This window comes from Corapipo altera, unplaced genomic scaffold, assembly GCF_003945725.1.
Source record: "Corapipo altera isolate COAL_440 unplaced genomic scaffold, ASM394572v1 23, whole genome shotgun sequence".
NCBI lineage: Eukaryota > Metazoa > Chordata > Aves > Passeriformes > Pipridae > Corapipo > Corapipo altera.
In genome coordinates this window covers 2,240,648-2,264,790 of record NW_020884878.1, presented here as the reverse complement: position 1 = coordinate 2,264,790, position 24,143 = coordinate 2,240,648, and the positions used below count along the sequence as shown (strand labels likewise).

General features: G+C 43.1%; 1 protein-coding gene across 2 annotated transcripts in view; it reads right to left on the bottom strand.

Moving 5' to 3' along the window:
- The window catches only part of MTHFD1 (methylenetetrahydrofolate dehydrogenase, cyclohydrolase and formyltetrahydrofolate synthetase 1), a 41,667-nt gene that overhangs the window by 14,495 nt on the left and 3,029 nt on the right, over positions 1-24,143 (bottom strand). The window contains exons 1-16 of one of the 2 annotated variants that reach the window (XM_027637737.1): positions 20,727-20,794; positions 18,651-18,735; positions 16,233-16,292; positions 15,493-15,546; positions 14,980-15,116; positions 14,746-14,846; positions 14,288-14,424; positions 12,791-12,902; positions 8,097-8,224; positions 7,309-7,406; positions 6,134-6,307; positions 5,495-5,631; positions 5,159-5,205; positions 2,808-2,915; positions 2,632-2,706; positions 790-892 (exon numbers count right to left, since the gene is read on the bottom strand). In XM_027637737.1, the coding sequence (XP_027493538.1) occupies positions 790-892; positions 2,632-2,706; positions 2,808-2,915; positions 5,159-5,205; positions 5,495-5,631; positions 6,134-6,307; positions 7,309-7,406; positions 8,097-8,224; positions 12,791-12,902; positions 14,288-14,424; positions 14,746-14,846; positions 14,980-15,116; positions 15,493-15,546; positions 16,233-16,292; positions 18,651-18,735; positions 20,727-20,779 (1,609 nt within the window). In that variant the 5' untranslated portion in view covers positions 20,780-20,794. Of the gene's footprint in view, positions 1-789; positions 893-2,631; positions 2,707-2,807; positions 2,916-5,158; positions 5,206-5,494; positions 5,632-6,133; positions 6,308-7,308; positions 7,407-8,096; positions 8,225-12,790; positions 12,903-14,287; positions 14,425-14,745; positions 14,847-14,979; positions 15,117-15,492; positions 15,547-16,232; positions 16,293-18,650; positions 18,736-20,726; positions 20,795-24,143 lie in introns of those variants that run through there. The other variant, XM_027637738.1, reaches the window with a different exon arrangement.

Below are 24,143 nucleotides of genomic sequence, written 5' to 3'. Positions count from 1 at the left end.
AAATAAAATTATCATTTTATAAGTTAAGTGATAAAACAGACACTACCATTTAGTGAGAATTGTTTCACGTAGCTCCATTAACTCAAATTGCCTTGGAAACACAAACTATCAAACAGCAGCTTAAATTTGCTGTGTCTTACTATCTGCTTGGAATATTCTAAGTATTTTGTAAAGTATGTCCCATGAGGCAAACTACTTTAGCCTCATTACAGGTTATGAAGCAAATTTTGGATAATACATTTCACACTGTATTTTAATAAAAAGAAGAAAAAGCAATACTCTTGGAGTCTAGCTCAGGAAAAAAAGTCCATTTTGAAATTTCTTTTGCTAGTGAAATATTAAATCTGCCAGACCAGAGATTGATGTCACCTTCAGGTATTTTAAAAACCTTTTAAAAATCTGTCCTTTGTTTGGTGTCAGTCCCCAACAGAGCAAGTGGGTAGATTAAAACTGAGTTTAACCCCAGACCAGAACCCTCTCCTTTCTCACAGAGCAGTCAGGTAAAAAGACTGTTGGCTACAGTTGCCAAATTCAAGTCGCTCAGTGACTGATAAATCCAGAAACACAAACTCACACCAATTAGCAAAGTCTTAATCTTTCACTGCAGATTCAAACCCCTGTGTCAGACCCTTTAGAAATGGGATCCCAGCTGCAGGCATCTATCCCAGAGGCCAGCCCTGTCTTCTTTCCTATTTTTCCAGGAAACACAATTTCAGCTGTACTTGCAAATGTCTCCTTTGACACATGGTTTTGTTTCTTAACAATTCTTTCATTTAATGTATCTCGTACCTCTTTGCCATGTTATGGTGCCTGGGTCGATGTCCAATCTCACAAATGCATTTATTTCTTCCTTTGTCAAAGCTGCGGGATCGGTTTTGTTAATGCCCAGTTTCTACAGGAAGAAAGGACAAATAAAAGAAAAAGGGTGTGGTGAAAAAATTCACATAAATGAACCTTTTACTGCAGCAATGAAGCTTTGGCAGCAGCATCTACATATTCAGAAATAAGGAAGGGCTGCCTTTTTGATGTCCCTTCTCCCAGACTCCACAGCAACGTAAGATGATCCGTGTCAGGGTGCATCTGGAAGCAGAGCTTGCTGCCGGCCAGCTCGTAAAGGGCAAGGCAAACAATACAGCCCATTAGGGCAGGTTGTCACCAAGCTTTGTGCGAGGCACCTACAGGAAGAGTAAGAGAGAGAGCTCTGCAGCTCCTTACACGCCTTGTTCTCGTCATTAGTCTCACATGCTTACATCCATTTCTCATTAGTTTGCCTGGGGTCACTGCACACAGCCGTACGTGTTTAAAGCCACTGCTTTCAGCATGCTGGTTAAGCAGCACAAAGGAAGAATTAAACAACTCAGTCACAAGGCTGTCAGCATCCCAGAAAGCCCATCTTGAACATACTGAGAGGATGGGCAGTTTGCCAAGTTGCTTAATTGAGAGAAGAATTATCTGAAGAAGCCTGATACAAGCGCAAGCTTAGGAATGGGGAAAACGATTCAGTTGATTTATGAACGAGCAAGGTTGTTTTAATTAACTAGACAGTCAAGTCGTATTTTCCCCCTGAAGAACAGCAGGGAAGAAAAAAGTCTGTTCTCTTCCCCTTCAAGCATATAATTTAGAAAAAGAAATAAACAACAATAAAGATATCATCTTTCTGGAGTATTAGCACCCTGTCACATCTTGACATTTAATAACCAGAAGAGTGGTCAGGGTAGAGTTCCCTCAGCAGTCTGTCAAGAACACCAAGCAGTATGACATAGCTTCTTGCTCAGCAGTAGAAGCAAACCACACGTTGTCTAATGGTTGAGACATTATAGCCAATTAATATAGCAGAGTTTTAGCTTGCTAAGTAGTCTGGCTATTGCTCCCAACTTCCAAATGGGTACCTGATCCAGCCTGAATACTCTGCAAACAGGCTTGTACTTTGAATGGGCTCAGCAGGGCCCAGTCTGTGCTCCTAGCTGAAGGGTTCAAGCCTAGTGCAAAACTATGCCTCTGTTAATCCTCATTTTTTCAGAAGTCAATGTGAACTAGCATGTGTCCTTAATTTCTGAGGATAAGAGGAGCTGTGGGCTGCTCAGAGACTGCCACTCAATGACAGGGCTGCTCATCTAACTGGGAATTCTTTTTTATAGAGAGGAGGTGTGGGCAACGTTTTCCTTGTTTTCTCAATCCGGATAAGACAAAAAAAATTCTCTCTGTTCTCTTTCTGCTGAATTTTTTAAATTGCCTTTTTTGTCCTGCATTATCTGTATAACTGTCACATGGGAACCATTAATCTCTAGCTGTAAATGTGTGTAAGGTAGAGAAACCAATTCTAGTCCTTTCTTAAACTGCATTAAGGACACTGAATTGACACTATTAATAAAGGACACTAATCCCTTTGCCTCTTCCCATCGTGTTACTCACAGAGCATATGACAGAGTTATATCAATGATTCTTCCCCTTGGGGCTGCATCTCACTGTTTTCTGTGCTACCACTGCTACTCTGCATGCTTTATGTAAAAAATAAATGCCAGCAGAATGACCTAGTGGACAACATGAGGGTTTCTGTAACATACCTCTGCTTATTTAAAAGATGAGTAAATGGAACAGAACCAGAAACCAATGAGAAACCAGTGATCTTACCTGTAGTCTTCGGATCTGAATGTCTGAGAACTTCCTAACACCACTGACGGAAGGCACCAAACGGTTGTAGAGAGCCTTGCAGAATGAAACAGGTAGTTAATTAGCACTGCTGGCACACCCAGAACAGCCTGATCAAATTGGGCTGGGATCAAATACATCGTAAGGAAGGGCTGTACCTGGTCAGACTGAGTGAGCTCGTGGAACATACGTGCGTCAATAGCAGCAGCGACCAGGTTGTTGGCTGCAGTGATAGCATGGATGTCACCAGTGAGGTGAAGGTTAAACTAGAGGAGATAAAACATATCAGTTACCTCATCCTGCTGCAATTTTCACTTATTTCAATTCATCGTAGACAGATGGAAAGAGAAGTATTAATAGTACTGTTAAAGTGGGTGAGGGTGGAGGGGGAGAGATTGCTCAGTGAAGTATGTGGAAGAGAGGAAAGAATTTCTCTAAAACAGAAAAATGCCTCCCCCACATTTATGTCATTTTACAAACTTCTAGAACAAAGCTCCCAAATAAAAAGTTGTTTGTTTTTTCTTTTCCCCCTCCACAAGAACAGTTCTCAGAAGCTCCTTAACACTTGATAAGACCGTAGTATGTCACATCTGCATTGCTCCTCCTTCACCTTCCTTCTGACTCCCTCGTTTGCACAGCAGGCTTCACACATACATTAGCTGAACTTGCTGCTGCTCCCACAAGGGACTCTGAGCTAAACTGGAACTAGCAACCTTGTGCAGCACTAGCAGTGGAGCTGTGGTTGCACAGAGCTCTGCATAAGGTAACCACCCAAACACAGTGTCACAGGCAGAACTTGTACTACACAGTGACACTGCTAGTAGTTTTCCTAGTTCTATCTCATTAAAAGATAGTTTGAGTGGGTTTGCCTACATGAGTTATCTGGCTGCACTGTAGCTGTGAAGCTGGTGAAGGGTCTAGATTGGATATTAAAGAAAATTTCTCCACACAAAGAGTTGTCAAGCACTGGAACAGGCTTGCCCAGGGAAGTGGTGGGGTCACCATCCCTGGAAGTGTTTAAAAGATATGTGGACACAGCTCTTGGGGACATGTTTTAGTGGCGGGCTTGGCAGTGCTGGGCTAACAGTTGGACTTGATCTTAGAGAGCTTTTCCATCTTAAACAGTATGATTCTGTACTGTCAAACAGTTTAGGATATACAGCTTCCATGGCACACCTGTATTATGGTAGGTGAGTAAAAGGTGTGGTTAAAACAACCCTTTTCCTCTGTAGCAGAGCAGCAAAGGAGAAAGATGAAAAGGAAACATTAGAAAAGATGATATGACAGAAAACTTTACAATAGCATTTTGTTGAAGCCTTGCTACTTTTGCTGAAACCCACAGAGCTAAACCAGAGTGCAGCTAGTCACACACTAATTAGTAAATGCTAATTGTTGTCTCATTCTGCATAAATGCAACAATAAGCTATTATTATTACCTTGGTTCTGCAGTATGAACTCAAAAGTTTTTCACTTACTATTTTTTTTCCTAGGATTAAAGCTGCATGCAGAATTATTAAATGACATATCAAGGTCATTACTGTAACTAGTGACTCCAGATACTTTAATTTTACGAGACATGCATTGATTAAAACACCCCCACAAAACTATGTGTATTTGTTCCACATAGGTCATAATTAAAGAAAGCTGTTTCAGCCAGTTTGGTTCCTAAAGTGGGGCTGTTTCCCACTGCTGCATGCAGTCAAGTATTTTGGCTTGCTTTATTAACACTCTCAAAGAGGAGGAAATTATTTTTCCCCGTCACATCTATCATTGACACATGTTCTTGGCACATGACTAAATCAATATTCTGCCTCCTTTAACACTTTTATCTTTTATGGACTTGCTGCATCAATTAGAACAAACAGCCCTTTTGATCATTCCTGCTTTTCTTCCTAAAATTGCCCTGTGTCAATCTATAGTGCACGAGACAAAGGTAGAATTCTACAGGCAATTACTCTGAGAGTTGAGGGAAGCATGAGAGCACGTGCTACACGTGCCTTTCAATTCCCTCCCTCTAATTTTACTTGTTGCCAAGCCACACTAGAAATATGCTCCACTGCCAGGCCTCCAAAGACTGAGGTCTTGACATTGCTGATTCCCAGTTTCCCTTTTCCTAGTTCATGTTAGTAATCTAAAACACAAGAACACCAAAATAGCTCACAGAAAGAATTGGTGACCACCACATCTGACAGAACTACTTAAAATGCTTCCAAAAGGCATTAAGCCATTACCATCTTCATTTCAATGCTGGGAAAATGAGGCATAGGATGTACTTTGCTCACAGAGAAACTGGGAATTTGTAGTTCTATGAAGTCCCCTAACCATGCAGGCACACTTCTGAAATGATCTGAAGATGTTTGCCTGCTTTTTTTAAAAAAGGTTTTCCAAAAATCAAGCATGCAGTTCTTCAGAGCACTACATCAGGCCATAAACTCATGGACTTTCCAAGTTATCTGACTGCAGTATCTTTTCGAAGTCTGGGAGCTGTATGTTTTGTATGAGGAATTACCTCTTCCATGGGGACAACCTGACAGTAGCCACCACCTGCAGCTCCACCTGCAGAGAGACAACAGTCAGAATATACAACTCAAGTGTCTCCAGCCCAGAGTGCTATTACATGTGTTTACTTAATGGCTTTAAGAGGGCAGCTACCATCAAGCATCTTAGTTCAAATCCCAGTACAGCACTTGAAGACAAAACTGAAGAACTTACCCAAACTTTTCCTTTCTTAAAATAAATGCAATTGTAACTGGGAATTATGTAAAACTCCAGTGCAGCAGAATGAAATCTCTGGATGCCATCTTTCCCCATTTAAGCCAACTGCAAGCAACAGAACAGCTCATACCTTTTATACCAAAAGTTGGCCCCTGAGAAGGCTGCCGAACACAGGCAAAGACATTCTGGTGAAGGTGAGCTCCCAAGGCTTGAACAAGGCCAACAGTGGTGGTGCTCTTCCCCTCTCCCAGGGGAGTGGGAGTTATCCTGCAGCGACAAAGCAGAAGACACACAATTAAACCCCTGTAGTGGGTGAGACTTAAACCACAGGGACAAGGGTCATCTAGTGATTGCAATTAATGAGAATTCAAATTCTGGACTGGGTCAGACTTCAGCTAATCATCAGTTCAAAACTGGAATGAGGTTGGCAAGTTATCACACAACTGCTGATGACTTTCCTCTGAAACGCCTTTCTAATTCCTGCTGACAGCAGGCTACTAGACAAGGAGAACTTTGACTAGGAACCAGCCTGCCCTTCATTACCCTGACCTGCAGACCAAATCAATTAATCTCCTGGAGAGAAATGTTAAGCTACATCCCCACTGTTTGCCACAAGCTACTTCCCAAACCACTACATTTTCACTGTGTGATTTACTAAAACCCAGAGGACCCCATCTAGTCACCGACCCAAAGACAATACAACAACAGCAGCTAATAATATTCCTTTTCATCTTGACATCAGGTAAGTCTCAGCTAAGGAAGTACCCACCCAGTAACAACAACGTATTTGCCATCTGGCTGGTTCTTCAGACGATTCAGAGCTGACAGCTGGACCTTGGCTTTGGTTTGGCCATAGGGCTCCACCTCATCAGGGAGCAGGCCAACTTCACTTGCAACTTGTTCAATGGGTTTGGGTACGCAAGACCGTGAGATTTCAATATCACTTAAAGAGACAGAGAGAGAGAGAGAGAGCAAGGTGACTTCTCACAAATTTCCCGCTTCTGGATGGCATAAACTACAAACACCTAATCTGTATTTCAGAAGCAAAGCTTTAACCCCTCCTAGTTAAAGGAATCAATCCCACCAGTATCAGCTACATTGGAATAGACACATCCTCAGAGTTGCCTTTTTAAAAATAAAAGAAAGTAAAACCCAAACCAAACAACAACACCCACACGCTCCCCAACCCTCCCCCACCCCAAGAATGCCTTTTGTAGGCAATGTGTTATGAGCCCTTGTGGTATTTTGCATATTTTCAGCTGCTCCTTGGGAACTTGACACCAACAACTCCTACTTCAAGATGCTATCTTTTTGCCATGTCAGATTGAAAATATTCAAAAATACAAGTGATTCCTTTGTGTTTACAGCTTCCTCATAAAGGAAAGCAGAGTGGCAGAGACGAATCTCTTCTCTCAGGTGAACAGTGACAAGGGATGGCCTGAAGTTGTGTCAGGGGAAGTTTAGGTTGGATATTAGAAAAAGGTTCTTCAGCCAGAGGGTGGTTGGGCACTGGAACAGGCTCCCCAGGGAAGTGGTCACAGCACCAAGCCTGACAGAGTTCAAGAAGCATTTGGGCAACACTCTCAGGCACATGGTATGACTCTTGGGGATGTCCTGTGCAGGGCCAGGAGCTGGACTTTGATGATCCTTGTGGGTCCTTTCCAACTCTGAGTATCCTGTGATTGCTTCACTGTTTGCTGAATCAATTATCTGGCAATATTATCAGGATGATCTAAGCCTACACTTCAACAGATGTCACAGCACCACTGCAGGTTAGCTCTGCTCCCTCAGGAAAGCCTCACAGTGCTTTGTCTCTACTCTCCAAACTTCAATCCCAGCCACAGTCAACATATACACATACGCTCTGTATTACAAAACACCTGGGAACTGATGTGAATACTACACTGTATAAATACTGCCAGTAGCTTCATTTGAAAGCATTACCTTGGAACAGGCATCTTTAGGTTAAGTTGGTTGTATTGGATGGTCCATTTTCCAGGCTGGAACTTCTCCAGAAAACGCTGTGCACTCTCCACTGTGCTCTGAAATGAGGATGAGAATCCATTACAGCAACCACCACTGTATGAACCACGCTGGCTGACAGAGATCAAAAAGGTTTGCCCCTCTCCTCTGTCTCACTTTGGGATTAAACCAAAGTACTTTCATTAAAGCATTTGTTAATAACCCAAAATGAGATTCTGCTTGTAGTTTTCTTAGAAGGAAAAAACCCCAAACCCCACCATATTTATATCTCTATTGATCTTCCAGTGTGCTGGATTTTTTGGGGTGTTCTGTGCCAGGGTTTCTTAAGCAAAGCAAGGTGAAAGAGGGAGCTGGCTTATACTGTTACTCTCCTTTTTATCCAGTCCCCCTATGGATAGTTTTAGAATTACAGCCATTATCATTATATGACAAAAGCGTTTCTCACTGTTTTGAGTGACTACACTCAAAAAGCTTAAAAAAACCCCAAAACAACAGGAAACCAACAACAAAAAAACCCCCAGAAAACCCAACCAAAAACCTCTGTCCTAATATTTCCTTAAAGCCCATCTTTTTCCTCAGCTAACTGAATCCCAGTTGTCTGGACTAGAAGTTGGAAATCCTAGACAGATCTCTGTAAGAGCAAGAAGGAAGCACCAGTTGCTTTGGTAGTGTGCTGGTGGGTCAGCAGCAACATATCCCAGAGCCAAACACAGAGGAGATGACCACAACGTCACAGTCTGCCCATGTACCTGCATTAACATGGCCACAGTCATGGGCCCAACGCCACCAGGAACTGGGGTGATGTAGGAAGCTTTTTCCTTTGCTGTATTGTATGCCACATCTCCCACAACTCTTTTTCCACTGGCCTTTGTGCTGTCTGGGGATTTAAGGAGAAAGTAAATTTACACATCACATTTCACCAAAACAACAGAGGAGACAGCACTAACTGAAGTTGAAGTCTTTTCCTCTGCTGGAGTAAACAAAGTAAAAGCTGTGTATCCAGGAAGCTGCTAAGTAAGATAAAAAAAGCTAAAACAACATCACAAGATGAAGTTGTTACCATAGTTAACTCAGAGAGTGTCAATAGCTCGTGCAACATATCCTCCCATTAAGCACCATTTATCCTCAGCCACACAGAACTCCCTTTCCTGGGGGATGCAAGTTGTTTCTTAGTGGAACATGGTCCACAGGGCAGCCTGAAGATGACTCCAAAACAAATGCAGAGGGACCAAAGCACAGAGCAAGTTTTGTATCTGTGCAGTAATAAAACATAAATGGGATGTACAATAGAGATGTCACCCCTTGCAGCTGTTGCTGTACTGCTCTGAAGGATTAGTACAGCTTACAGTGTGAAGGAGATATAAACCAATGGTCTAGAAGGAGGTGAGAGAAGAAACATGACTGACTTGTTCCAAAACCCCAGGTTTACATTTGATCTGTTCCATTTTGGACACCTGGGTCTTAATATTGAATAAAACCACCTGCCTTTAGAGGAACTGAAGACATAAAGTGCTGAGCTTTTCAATCAGTCATTGCTATTTTAATGATGGACCAGTAAATACTGCAGTTCACAGAGATCAGTCTTGTCAAAACAAACCTCACAGGTGGCTTAAGAGAGCTTCAGTAGAATAATCTCCTTTCTCTCTGGCAAAAAAGTTTGCTACATCCCGCTGCACTACATGATCTGACAATTCAGAAGCAGATATAGCCCTTTTTTTTTTTTCCAGTGGTGACCTTTAAGCTCCTCCATAGAGAAAAAGATAAACCATGTTAGTAAACTAGCACAGTCATCCAAGAAACCCACTGATTATAGCACATAAAAGCAGAAAATTTAAGTTTCTCCTGGAATGCCAGATTCTCATTTCAGATAAAGGACTCTAGGGAACATCTAAGCAGCATGAAAAACCTGAAGATTGATTTTAATGTTGTTATATTGAAATATTATATTGCATACAATGTGTGTGTGTTTGAACAGAACACAATCAATAACTTTACCATACATTTGGTGAGGGGGAGGAATGGAAGAGAAACCAAACTCCTAAACAGCTGATTATGTTAAAACCAAAGGGAGAACAAGAGCAGTTCCTGCCTACACTAATTTTTAGCTGCATTGTTACTAGCAATTAGCAGCTTGGATGTTTTGCTCTGTTTCTGTTTTAAGCAACACTTCTTCCTAAAGCTCAAAGCCTGAAAATCACAGCTGTTAACCAGTGTTTCTACAGCCACTGTCAGCTTTGCTGCCCAGAAGTGCAGACCAGTTTGGCCTTCCAGCCTAGAGACCAGTTTAATTAAGGCTGCAAAAGGTAAATAATGTAATTTTATTTTCTTCCAAGGATGCCAAGCAGGCTTACTGGCCACCCTGGCCAGGATCAAGAAGACTCCAGGATCAAGAATGAAGCAAAGAAGCAGGCACTCCAAACACAAACAGCCTCATCTGTTACACAGACACAGATGAGCAGAAGCCAAACAACCCCCTAGTCCCTGTTTCTGCACTTCACGCCAAGCAGGGCTGAGCACAACTTAGGAGCTATTCAATTACCTGTAAAATATTCTTTGAAGGACAGCTCACATTCAAGTTTTGCCATCTCTCCCCATAAATTCACCTTTCACAATATTCATCATCCCACTTTTAAAAAATACAAACTAGTTACAGGGAGTATCAGTGACACTATAACCATTCCCAGTGCATGTGTAGTCTTTGGCCCTGTAGGTTCTCTTGCCAGCTGCATGACATGAAAGAGAGCATCCAAGGACTTTGAGATCAAAGAAGTGAAGGAGATGCCTACACACATGGAATGAACAGGCATGATGATCTCCAGAGACAGCTGCATGAGAGACAGCCTGACTGCAGTTTCTGGCCTGGAATTAATTCACAGTCCTACTTCCACCAGGCAAGGGTTGCGAATATGCCCATGACTTCCAAGAAAACTTGTGCTAATGTACATGCAACTAACACATTTCTGGTGGATATATGACTGCAAACACACAAGACCATATGTGATCCCCACCTATAACACGAGGCCACCTTGCTTGAAGTGTGTTTCTTTTTCTAGACACCACTGGGAAGGGTGTTTCGTAAGGGATCCAACACAGTCTGATTCAATATGCTGGTGATGCCAGTTTGATTCTCAGTGTATGAAGGTACAAACACAGAAGCAAGTCAAGGCTTTCTACATCTTTCTAGCTTCTCTGCTATTTGAAGGTCATGGCACTGAGATCCACAGAGGCTGATCCTCCTTTGCTGCTCTCACATCCCACTGTTCAAGGCTCCCTGTTAGCAAAGGCTGCAAAATCCCATAGCAGAGGAGGACTTTGAACACAGTTGCTTCTTCTATCAGGACCCAGAGAGGGACACTCCAGAGGCACTGCCATCTCTGGGAATATCCTCAGCCTGCATTGCTTTCCCTTTCTGTAGGAGAGCAATTTCTACAGGCCTGGAATAAGGCATTCAGAGCATTTGCTGGACTAACCCTCCAAATGCAGCAGTGGGGAGAGAAAGACAAATACAATCCAGTTTGGAAAGCAAGACACACTTGTCTACTCTAATAGAGGTTTCAGGAGATCCTTTCTTCCTCTCTGTCTTCTTGGAGATCTGGAAAAAATTCAGCTGCAGTACATATGAACACAAAGCCAGACATGCCTAAACTGCCTATTCTAGCCTCCAAACTGGCACTCTGGGGAGTATACATGCCATCCTCCATTCGAAAGCATGACAGCTGCATTTGTGTGGTGCTACATGGCTATAATTTAACTCCAACTTGGCAAGACTGCATGAAGTTAGTGTCCTGACACGTCATATCATTTGGGATCTGCCTGTACAGGGTGCCCTGACTAGCAAAGTCAAGGCATATCCAGAGATTGATGTGTCTTCCAGCTGCAACTCACATTTAGACCTAGGAGGCACCTAGGTAGGTGCACTTACACCTGTGGTAAAATGTATGGCAACTGTGCTCTTTCTCACCCCTTCACATTCAAAGCATTACCACAGCTAGCACCAATATTCTATCTGTACAGGGATTTAGCTGGAGAAGCTGTCAAACTGGCTGCTGTTCTTTCTGTAGCCCTGCAATTCCAGCACTGATTTCCCACAAGACGCATCTGAAAACTTTTTTGCAACCTATCAGAGGGGAAGAAGGCGGCAAGAAAAACTCAGCAGCTTCAGAAAACCACAGGAAAAAAAAAAAAAAAAGACAGGTCTGTGGCATCCATCATTTTGAAATGTGACAATTTCCACAGTACTCTACCAAGCCCTGATCCCTGAGTCTCACACTGCCACTGAGCGCATTCCGTGCGACACTGACTGGGCTGGGTGCACTGGAAGCTCAGATGTCAGTGCACTGCCCAAGGCAGACTAATTGCAAAGGAACAGGGACGTGTCCCCAGAGATGCAGTTCACATCACGCCTGAAAAAAAAGGTCATCCCCTCATATGTCAGAAACACCGTGGTGGTTTTATTTGCAACATGTCAGTTGGGGAGACTCCGAGCCATTCTGCTTCATGGACATCAGCAGTGACCCTGTGGGTTTTGGCAAACAGCCTAAGTTTGGGTAGCTTGGAACAAATACACCCAGCAACCAACAGCAACAGCAGATGACTTTTTAATTTTAATTAGACTGAGGACCAATGTTTTTAAATGCAGTTCAATGTCACCTTTGAAGAACAAGACTGCTGAACAGAAATTTCTTTACATTCTGTTAAATAATGGCAACAAAATGACTGATTAATTATGAAAACTACCTTTTAAAAGCCTTGTGGGTGTAGCACAGAGAGAGTGACTAATTTTCCATATCATTCAATATCTGTAATTTGGATTTAAAACAAGATGAAAACAGAAATTGCCAGACTGTCTGTACCTCCTCTATAAGGAAGGAGTAGCTAAGTGAAACCCTACCCTAAAATCCATTATGTTAAAGCACTTTATTCTATGCCAGAGCCACTGTCACCAATACTCTTGCAGAATCTGCTTTGTTTCAAGATAACAGCCATTCAAGCCTAAGAAATTAATGCTGTGATTCAACAAACCCACAGTTACTTTAAGAGACTGCTTGTCACTTCTGTATCTCAAACAGAACAGCTTCATGAGATCTAACTCCAAAGTAATGACAGCAAAGCCATACACTCACAAGTGACAAGAGCAGCAAGACTTTAGTGTGTAGTTGGATATTCTGTTGTAATATTTCCTAGACCTCCTCTTTCTTCTATTAATCATCAGCCTTGTTGAAGGCAGAATCAAAACTGTCACTGATCTGCTTTAGGGCAGTACTTCAGACCAGCTTTTTTTTTTCTCTGGCATCTTCAGAGATTGCCATCATTACTTAAGACAGCAGATAAAGAAGTCCACATGGACTAGAAACACCAAGGAAACAGTATTCATGAACTTACTTAGCAACTGGATTTATATACAAATAAACACATCCCCACTCCTTATACATTACCCACGCACCTGGCACATGGTTAATTCCACAGTCTATTACAATTGCTCCAGGCTTGATCCATTCACCTTTTACCATTTCAGCTTTACCAGCTGCAACCACCAGGATATCAGCTTTGCCAACCTATTAAAACAAAAAAAACAACAAATAAGCAACTGTGTATCACACCAGCAGTGGAAAAACGCAGAGCTGCTTCAGGAGCAACTCAGATCAGCTGCAACTGCAGAGAAACTGTGTTCACCCACTGCCATCAGAGGGATGGAAGGGCATTGTCAGCAATTAAAAGTAGCTGGCAGTTCCTTGGCAAGGAGAAAATCCCATAGCCAGAAATTATGGCTTATTTTCACACTCCTACCCTGAACTATTGCTAGTCAACACTTCAAAACCTCCTCTGAATTCCTCCATGATTCCCAAGTGGATCATATAGACTACATTTAGATAAAATTAAAGCCTTCTGCATATTCTTCCCTTCCTCCCTTCAAACATCCCTGCACATTCAGTGCTAGAAATATACCCAGCCCTCATCAGACAGCAGCCAAGAACAACCCCTGCACAGAACCAGGCAGCACTTCACTTGTGGCAGCACTGTCTTGTGGTTTTCATGTCCAGGACTCTGTAACACACAACTCCAGGGGAAGCTGACTGTATTTCAGCACTAATTTGTGTTCAGGGAGTACTGACTTTGACAGATCTGGTGGTGAAGCTGGTGTTAGAGATTCTGACTAAAGCTTGTTCTCAGTTCCTGCATTGCTTCATTTATGTTTGCTTCGGAAGCTGCTATCACTTGGAATTTTCTTCTTTTAATCTTCAAGGGAGATAAGCTATTTTTTAGATTTCATTAAGAATCAGCACTTCAATTTTTAATCAACCTAATGATGGTCTTATTGAACAGCAACTTAATGGCATGAAGCATTGCAGCGTTTCTGATCTTTGTGAGTTATATTCAAATACACCTACTCCCTTTTCAGCTTTAATACTTGCCTACAGAGCCTGGCAGTGTTGATGGCTCTACAAAATCCAAGTAGGTGGCAGCACAGCAACACACTATTTCTGCCACTCTCACTGCTAAAGAGGAAAATGGTACCAACTCCCAGTGATAGAAAATAGACTGAAAAAAACAAACCAACTGAGAAATCATTTGGCCTAGCATTTCTTAACCATTAGAGCAGAAGACCACTTGGCCTTTCGGGTAAAAAAAAAACCAAGAACAACCAAAAGCCAAACACATATGCTGTCTTGCCAGCCCCTACACAGAGATTAGGAAGGGATAATTAAGTCTCAGCCCTTGCTCAAAAAAACCCAAAATAATAATTTTATTGTTATAATTAAACCCCTCTAATTAAGTGCCAAAAATAATCAGGACGCTATTCCAGCGGAAGTATTTACACAACCATGCAGTGAGCAGGACTGGGAAACTGTTTCAGATGAAAGGCATCCCAGATCTAATGACTCAGAGCAGCAAGACACTGAGCAGCAATGCACATCAAACACCTCCAGCCTGTTCCTACCTCCTCAGCCAGGGTGGAGGTCTTGGAATGGCAGGTGGTGACGGTTGCGTTATTCCAGAGCAGCAGGTCGTGCATGGGAGCACCAACGATCTTACTGCGACCGATCACTACGGCTCTTTTCCCTGTGACCTGGACACCTGCGCCACAGAGAGTCGGGAGAGAGCAAACACAGGTCATTGTGCATCCCACTACAAACTAACTCAGACCGCTCTGGAGTCTTTTGGTCCGTTTAAGTCCGGTCCTGGTACTTCAGAACACTATTTTATTTCTTTGTTGTGTGTGAGTTGGGAGGGAGGGAGGAAGGAAAAACTGTTTTAAAACTAGTTCTTTCACTACTTAAAAGGAAATGTGGCATCTCGACAGAAGTTTCAGTGTGAAGCACAGCCTTGCAATGTGCGTAGTTTCTCCACTTACTGAAGATCACTGCACTCATGAATAATGTATGGAAGCCTCCTTACCTGTCTGCCTGATAAGTTCCATGCATCCCTTTGGCGTACATGGAATAAAGCAGTCTCCGAGGTCCCCTCTAGAGAGTTTCCCAGCATTGATGCTACTTAAGCTGCATTTTGAAAGAATAAAGGCCAAGTAAGATTCCCAGCCCCACAATCACCATTCAAAAGAAAAGAAAAAACAACAAAAAGGGTTTCTTTCTGGAGTAGCTGTCATGCTCTCCAGGGGTGAAGTCAGTTTACCCATCCACATCCTTCTCAGGTGCAACAGCATTGGTTATCTTTTCCGTGTTGATGGGTTTGTCGGAGTCGAGTGGCAGCTGCACTATAAAGCCATGAACAGCAGGGTCTGCATTCAAAGAGGCAATGCACTTGAGCACCTACAACAAGCAAAGACCAAAAAAACTAATGGCTGATAACCTGAAACACGACTGATGTAAAGGAAAAAACATCATTCTATCTGGATTAAAAGATACGTGCTTTACGTTTAGTTTTTCCACTCAACAATACATATCACTCATATTTTTAATTTAAAAAAAAAAAAAAGCTGTTAAAGCCTCTAAATTTTACATTGTAATGTTTTAGTTTTCTTTAAAAGAAATCCAAACACCTCAGCAGGTTCCAGTTCTCTTCTCGTGACTTAATATCTATGGGCAAGTGGTCTTTTTTTATCCAATGACAGGGCAAATATAAGTTTGTATCTTGAGCTCAACACCAAAGTTATACGTTTTTTCATCACTTGGTTATATTACTTACATCAGCTTCTGTTGCTGTGTTTGGCAGTTTTATGTGATTGGCACTGATCCCAATCTGCAAATGAGAATAACAACAAATTATCTCATTTCTGAATTGACATTTGATTGATCTGGCTAATCTTTCTATCCAGCTCAATCACAGCTGTGTTCTGTCACATTTCCCAGGTCTATCTCCTGTTTCTGTGGCTACAATCCTATTATTTAGAAACACCATCAAGAAAAAGATTAGTGCTTTGCCTGCTTAGATTGGTCCATTCTTTAACTGTCCTATTCACCTTTTGACATGAACAACATCATCTTTGCCTTGACAGCAGATTGCCTTGAAGTGCCAGCAGAGAAGATGCCAGGCATCACCTAGGGAAATGGGGACTCAGCTATGTTCCTGCCCTGCTGTAGCATGTAAGGTACCACTCAGTGACAGACACAAGGCAACTTGTGGCATAAGGCCACAGGCCAGGAAAGACAGAGCATCAGCACTTCAGACACATGTAATCTGTGATGATCACATACAAAGTGGCACCAAGTCACCCTGCTGTGATCAGTGCACCCCAGCTGGCTCTCAGGTTACACAAACACACTGCGTCCTTATAACAAAGAATTCAGGCCAACACTGGTTTCTCCAACATGGGTAAAGCTTTAGCAAAGCTTAGACAAAACTATTTGATTTGCATCTGGATTTTCACAATCAGATCTGACTGACTCTAGGAAGGTAAAAAGCAGTACTAAAAGTCTGGGCATTACCTCAGCAGCAGCCTTCAGCTTCATATTGATGTAGAGGTTCGAATCATCCCGATTTCCAACCTAAGGATGAGAAGACAGTTGAATCACAGCACAGAATAGAGACCCAGACACAGGCTGAGATGGGCTTAACTCTCATCTTCCTTGGAGCTACATCAAGGAGACAGAGGTATTCTTGGATAACTAAAACACACTGATGGAGGCCATAAGTAGCTGGAGCTAAGAGGGAAATGTTCTTTCAAGTAAGAGGCAGCTAAAGACAAGTTGTCTGATCTCCTGAATAAACATTTGCACCTGTTGAAAAACCTTAGAAACACAGTGGTCTCCAAAGCAGAAAATACTCCCTGCCATCTGATCTGAGAAAGTTAAATCCTTAGCTAATTAACATGATCAGCAGGTGCTGATAACATTCAATTATCTGATTAAGGCTCTCAGATAAGTTGAGCCTCTTTGATACCCAGGAATCCTAATTTTATGCACATATGTGTGCTTTGATGGAGACATTTCTTCCATTGCTGTTTCAAACCTTCAGAATTTTCCTGCCAAACAAAAAACAAAACAAGAACAAAGTGATGCACAAAGAGAAAGCGGCAAGTGGAACAAATGCCTGTAGTTTTTGCCAGTATTGGGTGCTTCCAGTACAACTGCATTTCAGGAGACAGCTTGCATCATCCAGTATGCTTTGTTGAAGGTAATACTCCTTCTAACCTTAAGAAAATGAGGGGCAAATAAGGAAAAGCTGATAAGCAAACTCTTGAAACCCTGTTCCCTGGTACTTGGCAGCCATCCCTGGTTCTCACACATATTTACAAGCTGCAGGGGTGACTGTACTGACTGATCAGCCAGCAAACACTGTTTTTTTCCTCTCCAGGTATAGACAAAGGGGCTGTCTCCCCTGTAAAATCTGATGGATTTAGGAAAAGGTATGCCTTGTACAGGGCAGTAATGAAGGAAGAGTGTGAGCATCAGTAGATGTCAGCAAACACGACACAGATATTGTGCAAATGGGGACATTCCTCACTACAGGGCAAAACAATAAAGATTAACTGACTTTGTTTTTTTGAGCTCAGAGGACACCAGATGCCTCCCAAGAAAAGAGCACATGTTGTGTGGGGTGCTACACATCAGAAACAGCTCATTGTCCTGACTTCACTGAAGGATAACAGCAGTGAATATCAGTATTAGAGATGAACTCCAAGCCCAGACTGTTTGGCAGCTTACAAAAGTGTCAGACAGCCAAAGAGCTTTACAGGTTGTAAAGGACTCTGAGACAATCCAGGATTGAAGACAGCACAGGCCAACCATGAAAAAAATCCAATAACCCAACAAGACAACAATTTTTGAAGACAGTTCATGGGGTCAACAGTTCAGCAACTTTGATCAAAGCATTCCTTAATTAATTTTATTTAAAAAACTTTCCTACTTCCTTCTAAGCACCTGAAGACAAATCTTCTGTAGAGACATCCTTCTTAAAGCCAGTGGAAAACAAAAACAGAAAAAAACCCCCCAAAATACAAACACAAATTTGTTCCTGGCATCAAAGAGGAGCGTGGCCTTTGTGTGCTATGGTGGTATTAGCACTAGAATTCTCAGACAGGCACCAAAAGCTCTGCAGGAGCCCAAAACACTGAATAAGGACAAAAGTCACTTCTCTAAGCAGCCACTTACATTCCTTTGTGGACACACAGTTCCTTCCTGTTATATGACATGTGCTACTGCCACTCACCTTCTGATATAAGCATAAAGGCTTTCCATTTTTTATAGCTGCAAGGGCAAAAAAGTTCTGCCAAACACAGGCCAAACCCCTGTACTGACTGAGTGCTTTTTATCTCTGCAAGCACTTCTGTGTAGACTCTAACACTTACTCACACTTCTGACAGACATCCAATTCAGAAATGGGATTTTGTTTCATCCCCTGCACTCAAAGCCATGTTGGCCAAAGGTAGTTTTGGTTGGGTTCTCTCCTCTCCTCTGCCCCTCTTATGCCTCCATGTTCCGACACAACAGCAGACCAAATCCCTTAATAAACACCCCACTTGGAAGTTTTCTGCTACAAACACATCTCTGAAAGCTGACAGCCTTTGGGGCTCACTCAAGTGCAGAGACTTGGAACAGAGTCTACAAGCACTGTTAATAGGCAAGCAGCTTACTTTCACCATTTCACAAACACAACACTCAAACAGAGAACAGGGTCTGATGGAAGAAAAAAAACCAACTGAAAAACCCAAGAATGTTTTTGGGCCCCAGTACTTTGGGAAAAGACACTGCAGAACTGTGTTACCATCCCACAGAGAACTCTGGTCTTCTGTTCCTTGTAAAATGCTTCCACTGCAAGCCAGCTTTGATGAAGCTCATCAGCTGTGCACTTACCATTGCAAAGCAACTCAGATTTTCTGTAGCTCTCATTAAAGAAAACAATACCTGCAAAATTGCGAGTCCCGGTCTGAAGCCTGGAAATTTCTCTTTCATCTCAAGAACTTGCTGCTTCAGTCTGTCTCTCACTTGCCTGAAGAGGGGAAGAAAAAAAAAAAAACAAAGTAGAAGTTAATCAAGGGACTGACTTCTGATATAGTGATAAGTCATGAGTTGAAAAGGTGACAGACGGGTAGACTGGCAAACACATACTTATGCCTTGAGTGCACAAGTCCCAGCAATCTCCAAATAAGATTGATGTCCATAAATGATTAAGACACTTTGGAACCAGGTTAATTCAAATGTATTTAAATAATTTTTTTTAAGTCCACATTGTGCTGCTTCACCCTCCTTTTCATGGTCACATAGGATACAAGAGTAAAAAAAAGTTCAAAAACTGGCATGGAAACTCCATGGATTTCAAACTCCCTTCTCAAAAGGAACTCCTCTGTCTACATATGCTGTACTGAAATTACCTGTCTTCCACAGGCACCAGTCAACACTGTCACACATACTGTCCTGGTAAAGGATGATGAACCTACAATGGTAAAAATCTGGAAAATAACTAAACAAGCAGGAGGTACTCAAAGATACTCCTCTTCTGCAGCTGATCAATACTATGTGTTCCTATTTCTTGCCTGCCTGGCCTAACCCAGGCTGGACTGGCTGCAGTGCTACATGCACCTTCCTGCCCCCAATGTGCTTCTGAGTGAGAAAATGCCCCCAGCCCAAGGGCTTCCAAAGAAGACCAAGATTTTGCCATGAGAGCACAAAGGAGAATGGGAGGTGAACAGAGGTGAGGAAAGGTAGCTAAACCCTGGTGCACAGCTCAGATCAACTCTTCAGTAAAGGTAAGTTTAAGAATACACTTGTTAAAACACAACTTTGAAACAGAGTATGAGAGGATTCACTGATTAATTACTCTAGCTCGGATGTAAACTCATAGTTTACTAGGGAATGTTTTAGAGATGAGTACCCATCACTGACAGATTAGCCACAGAAAGCTCAAAAGCCACTCAAAAGTCACCACCTTCCCCCATCCTTGCACTGCTAATTTCTCAACCACTCTCTGGCCCCACATGCATGATCCTTCACCAGGGAAGGTGGAGGGGAAGAGGTCCTGGTGCCAGGCCCAACTTGCTCTTTCAAATCAGAAATTCTGTCAAAAGCCCAGGTGCAGACCAGCACCACCGCTCTGTGTCCTCACCAGAGGCAGCTGGGATTCAGAGAGAACAACTGACCATCTTATGGGCTCATGGCACTGAGAGGAGGCTGTGGCACTGAACTGCACATGTAAGAGATACTCAGAAGCAAAAGCCAGGTAAGCAAAACCCCACAGGACATCAGAGGCTTGAGAGGTCTGTCCTCCACATGATCTCCAGCCCATGTTGCACCCGTTATTCTCAGAGATGAGAAGGTGCCATCATCACAATTAACAAATCCACCCTGTGCCAAACACCCTTCCATTTAAAACACAGGTGGTCTCCTCATGCTGATCTACTCTCAAATGAGTATCACCAGATCTGCTACCTCCCAAGTGGAACCAGATTTCCCAGACTGGAGGATGTGCTGTGGCTGCCAGTTCATTAAAAATGTGAACAGCAAGGGTACAGGGACAGAGTAAGCAGCTGACACCAGCTGGGAGGCTGCGATTCCTGCCACATGGGGAAATTGCAGGACAACAAAAAGCCAGTGAAGCCAACTCTACCCTGCAACTATAAGCTCCAAATCAGAAATGCCAGAGGCAGGAAGACAGGGAAATGGAAGCAGTACACGCTCTGCTGCAACCCAGCAGCACTGATCCCAGGGGACGGCTGCAGCTGGCCCAGCCAGAAGCAGCCCTAAGGCTGTTCCCAGTCTCATGTCAGGGGGAATCACAGTCTCCAGCTATATCCCAAATCATACATCTCTCCTGCTGCATCCCAAGTCACACAGTCAGAGCTCTGCTGCAACTAAGGAGCAGCTTCAGAGTATTTGTAGGTGTCTGGCCAAGTGGTTCATTGTCTCTTAACAAGTTTCAGCAGAAGAGGCTGTTTTCAGCCTTAGTTAAGAAACAGTAATTCCGAGGTTTCCTTTGGCTATTACCTCAAGATGACTTGACACCAAGACTGGCTGATGATTTCAGAGAATAGTGTCATAGCAAGGCTTGTCCTAGCAATTCTTCATGCTTAAGTGACAAAAGTTTATCTCCTGGGCAGCAAAATCACCAACTGCCTCTCCTTACAGTCCGGCTGTAAGCCCCTAGCGAAGGCACCTGAGCTGGATCACGAACAGCCTGTAACAACAACACAACAATCTCGAGGAGCATCAGAAAACCTGTGCACATGGTCTGTGAGCTGGGGTTGTGGGCAGCTCTTGGAACTATTTTTGAGAACAGTCTCTGGTGTTTCAGTAAGGAAAAGGCAGCACTGGTGTGTGCAAACAAAAAGAAATGCAAACAAACATGAAATGTATTACAATTTATGATACCCTCATAAGGGACAGCCAGCTGGAAAGGGTCCCAGGTCTAGGTATTTTATTCCAGTCCTCTCAGCTGAAGAGTAACAAGCCCACCCAATTTCCCCTGCCCTCTGTGAAGCAGGGCTGTGGTGTGTTTTTACCCCCAGGAGCCACATCTATTCACATTGCTGTCATTTTCTGTAATTAGGCACTAGCTCACTTCCCCTTCAAGCTACAGAAGAAAGGTAACACACAAACACAGGAAAGTGGTGCTGTCAGTGCTGATTTGCTTTAGGAGCCTTGAATCAAGAAATCACTTGTTAGACAGCCACCTAGTGTTAGGCACCACTGCTCTCCAGTGACCGCAAAAGCCACAGGGGCAAAGGTTTGAGAGAAAATTCAGGAAAAATGAAGAAATCCTTGTTTTAACTCCGCAGACTTACAAAAACCTTATAAAACAATCTTTGCAAGACAGCAGCTATTTAGAGATACAGTCTGCGGGTCTTCCCAAACATAAAAGTTCATATTGATGAACCAACACCACTTTTTTACTAGCTATATGAAAATTCTTTTAAGTCTTCAAACAAAAAATTTGCAATTCTCTGTGGCTGTTTCTCCAAAAGCCTTCACTCTGACTGAGACCCTTCCTGTGCCCATGTGCCCTTCCACAAACAAACTCACACAGCAAACAAGAGTCCAGGGTCCACATAGGTCAAGGACAGCACATGGCTCTAAGCATACAATGCAACAGCCAGCTCCAAAGATTAAAGAACTTGTTAGCCTTTCTTTCTCTAGGCTGCAACAGTGACTTGAATTTAAATTCATTAAGTGAATTTCCCAGAACAGCAAAGGACAAACCACACTCCTCCAGCTCTGCTGCAAATGGAGAGAGAAGCACAGCTCCCACGCCAGGCAGAAACTCCCCCCACACCTGTGGGATTATGTACACACATTGCTCATCTGGTGGCACTGTACTGAAGGTGACACCAGGCTGTGCTTCTGTCCCTTCTGTGAGTAATAGGGTCCAGAGTCTATGTGATACTGCCAAACACGGGACCTGGCAAACACCTCCTCAGAGACAGTGATGTTCTAGAAGATGGGGGGTTTGGCCTTACTGCCTGGATCATAGATTCCCCAAGGGTTTCAGAAACATGCAGCAGAAATGCTCTTGCTGCAGCCCTGCAGAAATGGCTGTATGAGGCTGATGGTCCCCCCCAGGTCCTGCACCATCCTGGTCACAGCTGTTGTCCCCGCAGCCATTCCTCCTTACAGCCTGGAGCACTGCCATTGCTCACCTTCTGTTTCTCCCACGACAAATCAACACTGTAGCATGGAGAAACAATCTTTCCCTTCTCCAAGCCACCGTGGCACCATGTCCTAGCACAGGACAACTGCATTACCTTCAAACCCTGTGAAGAGGCTGCAAGCAACCACACCACAAAACACCCCACTGGTACCCTAATGAGACACAGAGGAGTCTCTCCTCATGGGAGTCACAGGTTGGCTGTGTGAATGAAGTGACATTGGGATGGAAAATGCCTTGGGAAAGTCCATCACAGCTGGCAATTCAACAGATGTCTCAGTTGAGGGAAAACACCACTTAGACAAGAGAGCCGGAACCAGTTCACAAGTCTCCCACCCTTGTGTCTCATCCTCCACCACTGCATGATCCTGGCACACTGTCATTATCTTCTAGGAGAACTGTCTGCTACTTTCTACCACTTCCACACTCCCAAGGCTTTTAACCACTTTTTTGGTTGTGCCAGCTCAAATATTTTCATGAGCCTTCTTCAGACCAGATAAATACATGAAGATGTTTTTGCTTTTTTAGATGCTTTTTCATCATGTCTGGAATTTTAATCCAAAGTGGTCCACAAACAAATCTAATGTGGGTCTGAGTTGCAAAAGCAATCATCTGTAGGGGATGGGAGAGGCAGCAATTGAGGCACTTCTAAATGTGGCTGACTGCCAACAGAACAAGAGTTTAACATAAAGGTGAGTCTTTAAAACTTAGAAGAGTTTGCCCCAAAGATGAGTAATGATACCATGAACTGTCATGACCAGCTTTCCATGCTGCAACATTAATGACTCTAACCAGGTCTGCTTCCCAAAACGGATACTTCGTACAACACCCAACTATCAGGTGATTTAATTAGAGGAAAACACATGAGAAACAGATAAAGACTCAACTCACCTTTGTGGGGCTGCAGGCATTCCAGACAATAGTCTAGGCCCTTCTACAATGCTTTGTCTTCACAAGGAGTGATAGTGAGATTTTATTTGTTCCCCAAAGGAACAAATGTTCTTTCCCTTCCATCCAGCCTGGTGCACAGATCACAGCACTGTGACCCTGTTGTCCACCAGACAGTGTTTTCTCTTACCTTATCACCTCTTCAGAGCAGGGCCCCATTTTGTTTAAATTCTGTGTCTGCACAGCACCAAACACAAGGGGCTCTTGCTCATAATTGGGGCCACCCAGTGACACTGACAGTTCACTTTAATTTAGCACATCCATAGTGTGGTATCCTTCAGTGCAAGTCTGAAACATTCTGAGTAGGATCTGGCAAATGAGATCTCACAGATAGGGGAACTTTTCAGTTCAGAACAGATTTACCTGGAGTTTCAATAGGAACTCCAAAAAACTTCTGAGTTCCAGTCTGAAAATGCTGAGGAGTTGTTTACTGCACTGTTACCTCCAGTTATAAGCTGAGCCTGACCATTGCTATATCCAGTTCTTTAAACTCAAAGCACTACTTCCCCTATCCCTAGTGGCTGTGAGGGCTGTTAAGTCTTCCCTGCCATCACAACTCCTCAGCCACTCTTCCAGGCCAGGAATGTTGGTCCATTCCTGGTGCTATCAACCAATTCAGGCCAAGCCAGAGGTTTCCAAACCTGGGCTCCTTTAGATGGTAAAGAGTGAACACACAGCTCACTGCAGTGGACATAAGCTGTAAAGAAAAGCCACAATCATGTTTTACTCTGAGTATCTATTTCAGACACAGAAACAAAGGTTGGGTTTTTTTCAGGGAATACTAGCAATAAAAGGTGTATAACACTGTATTT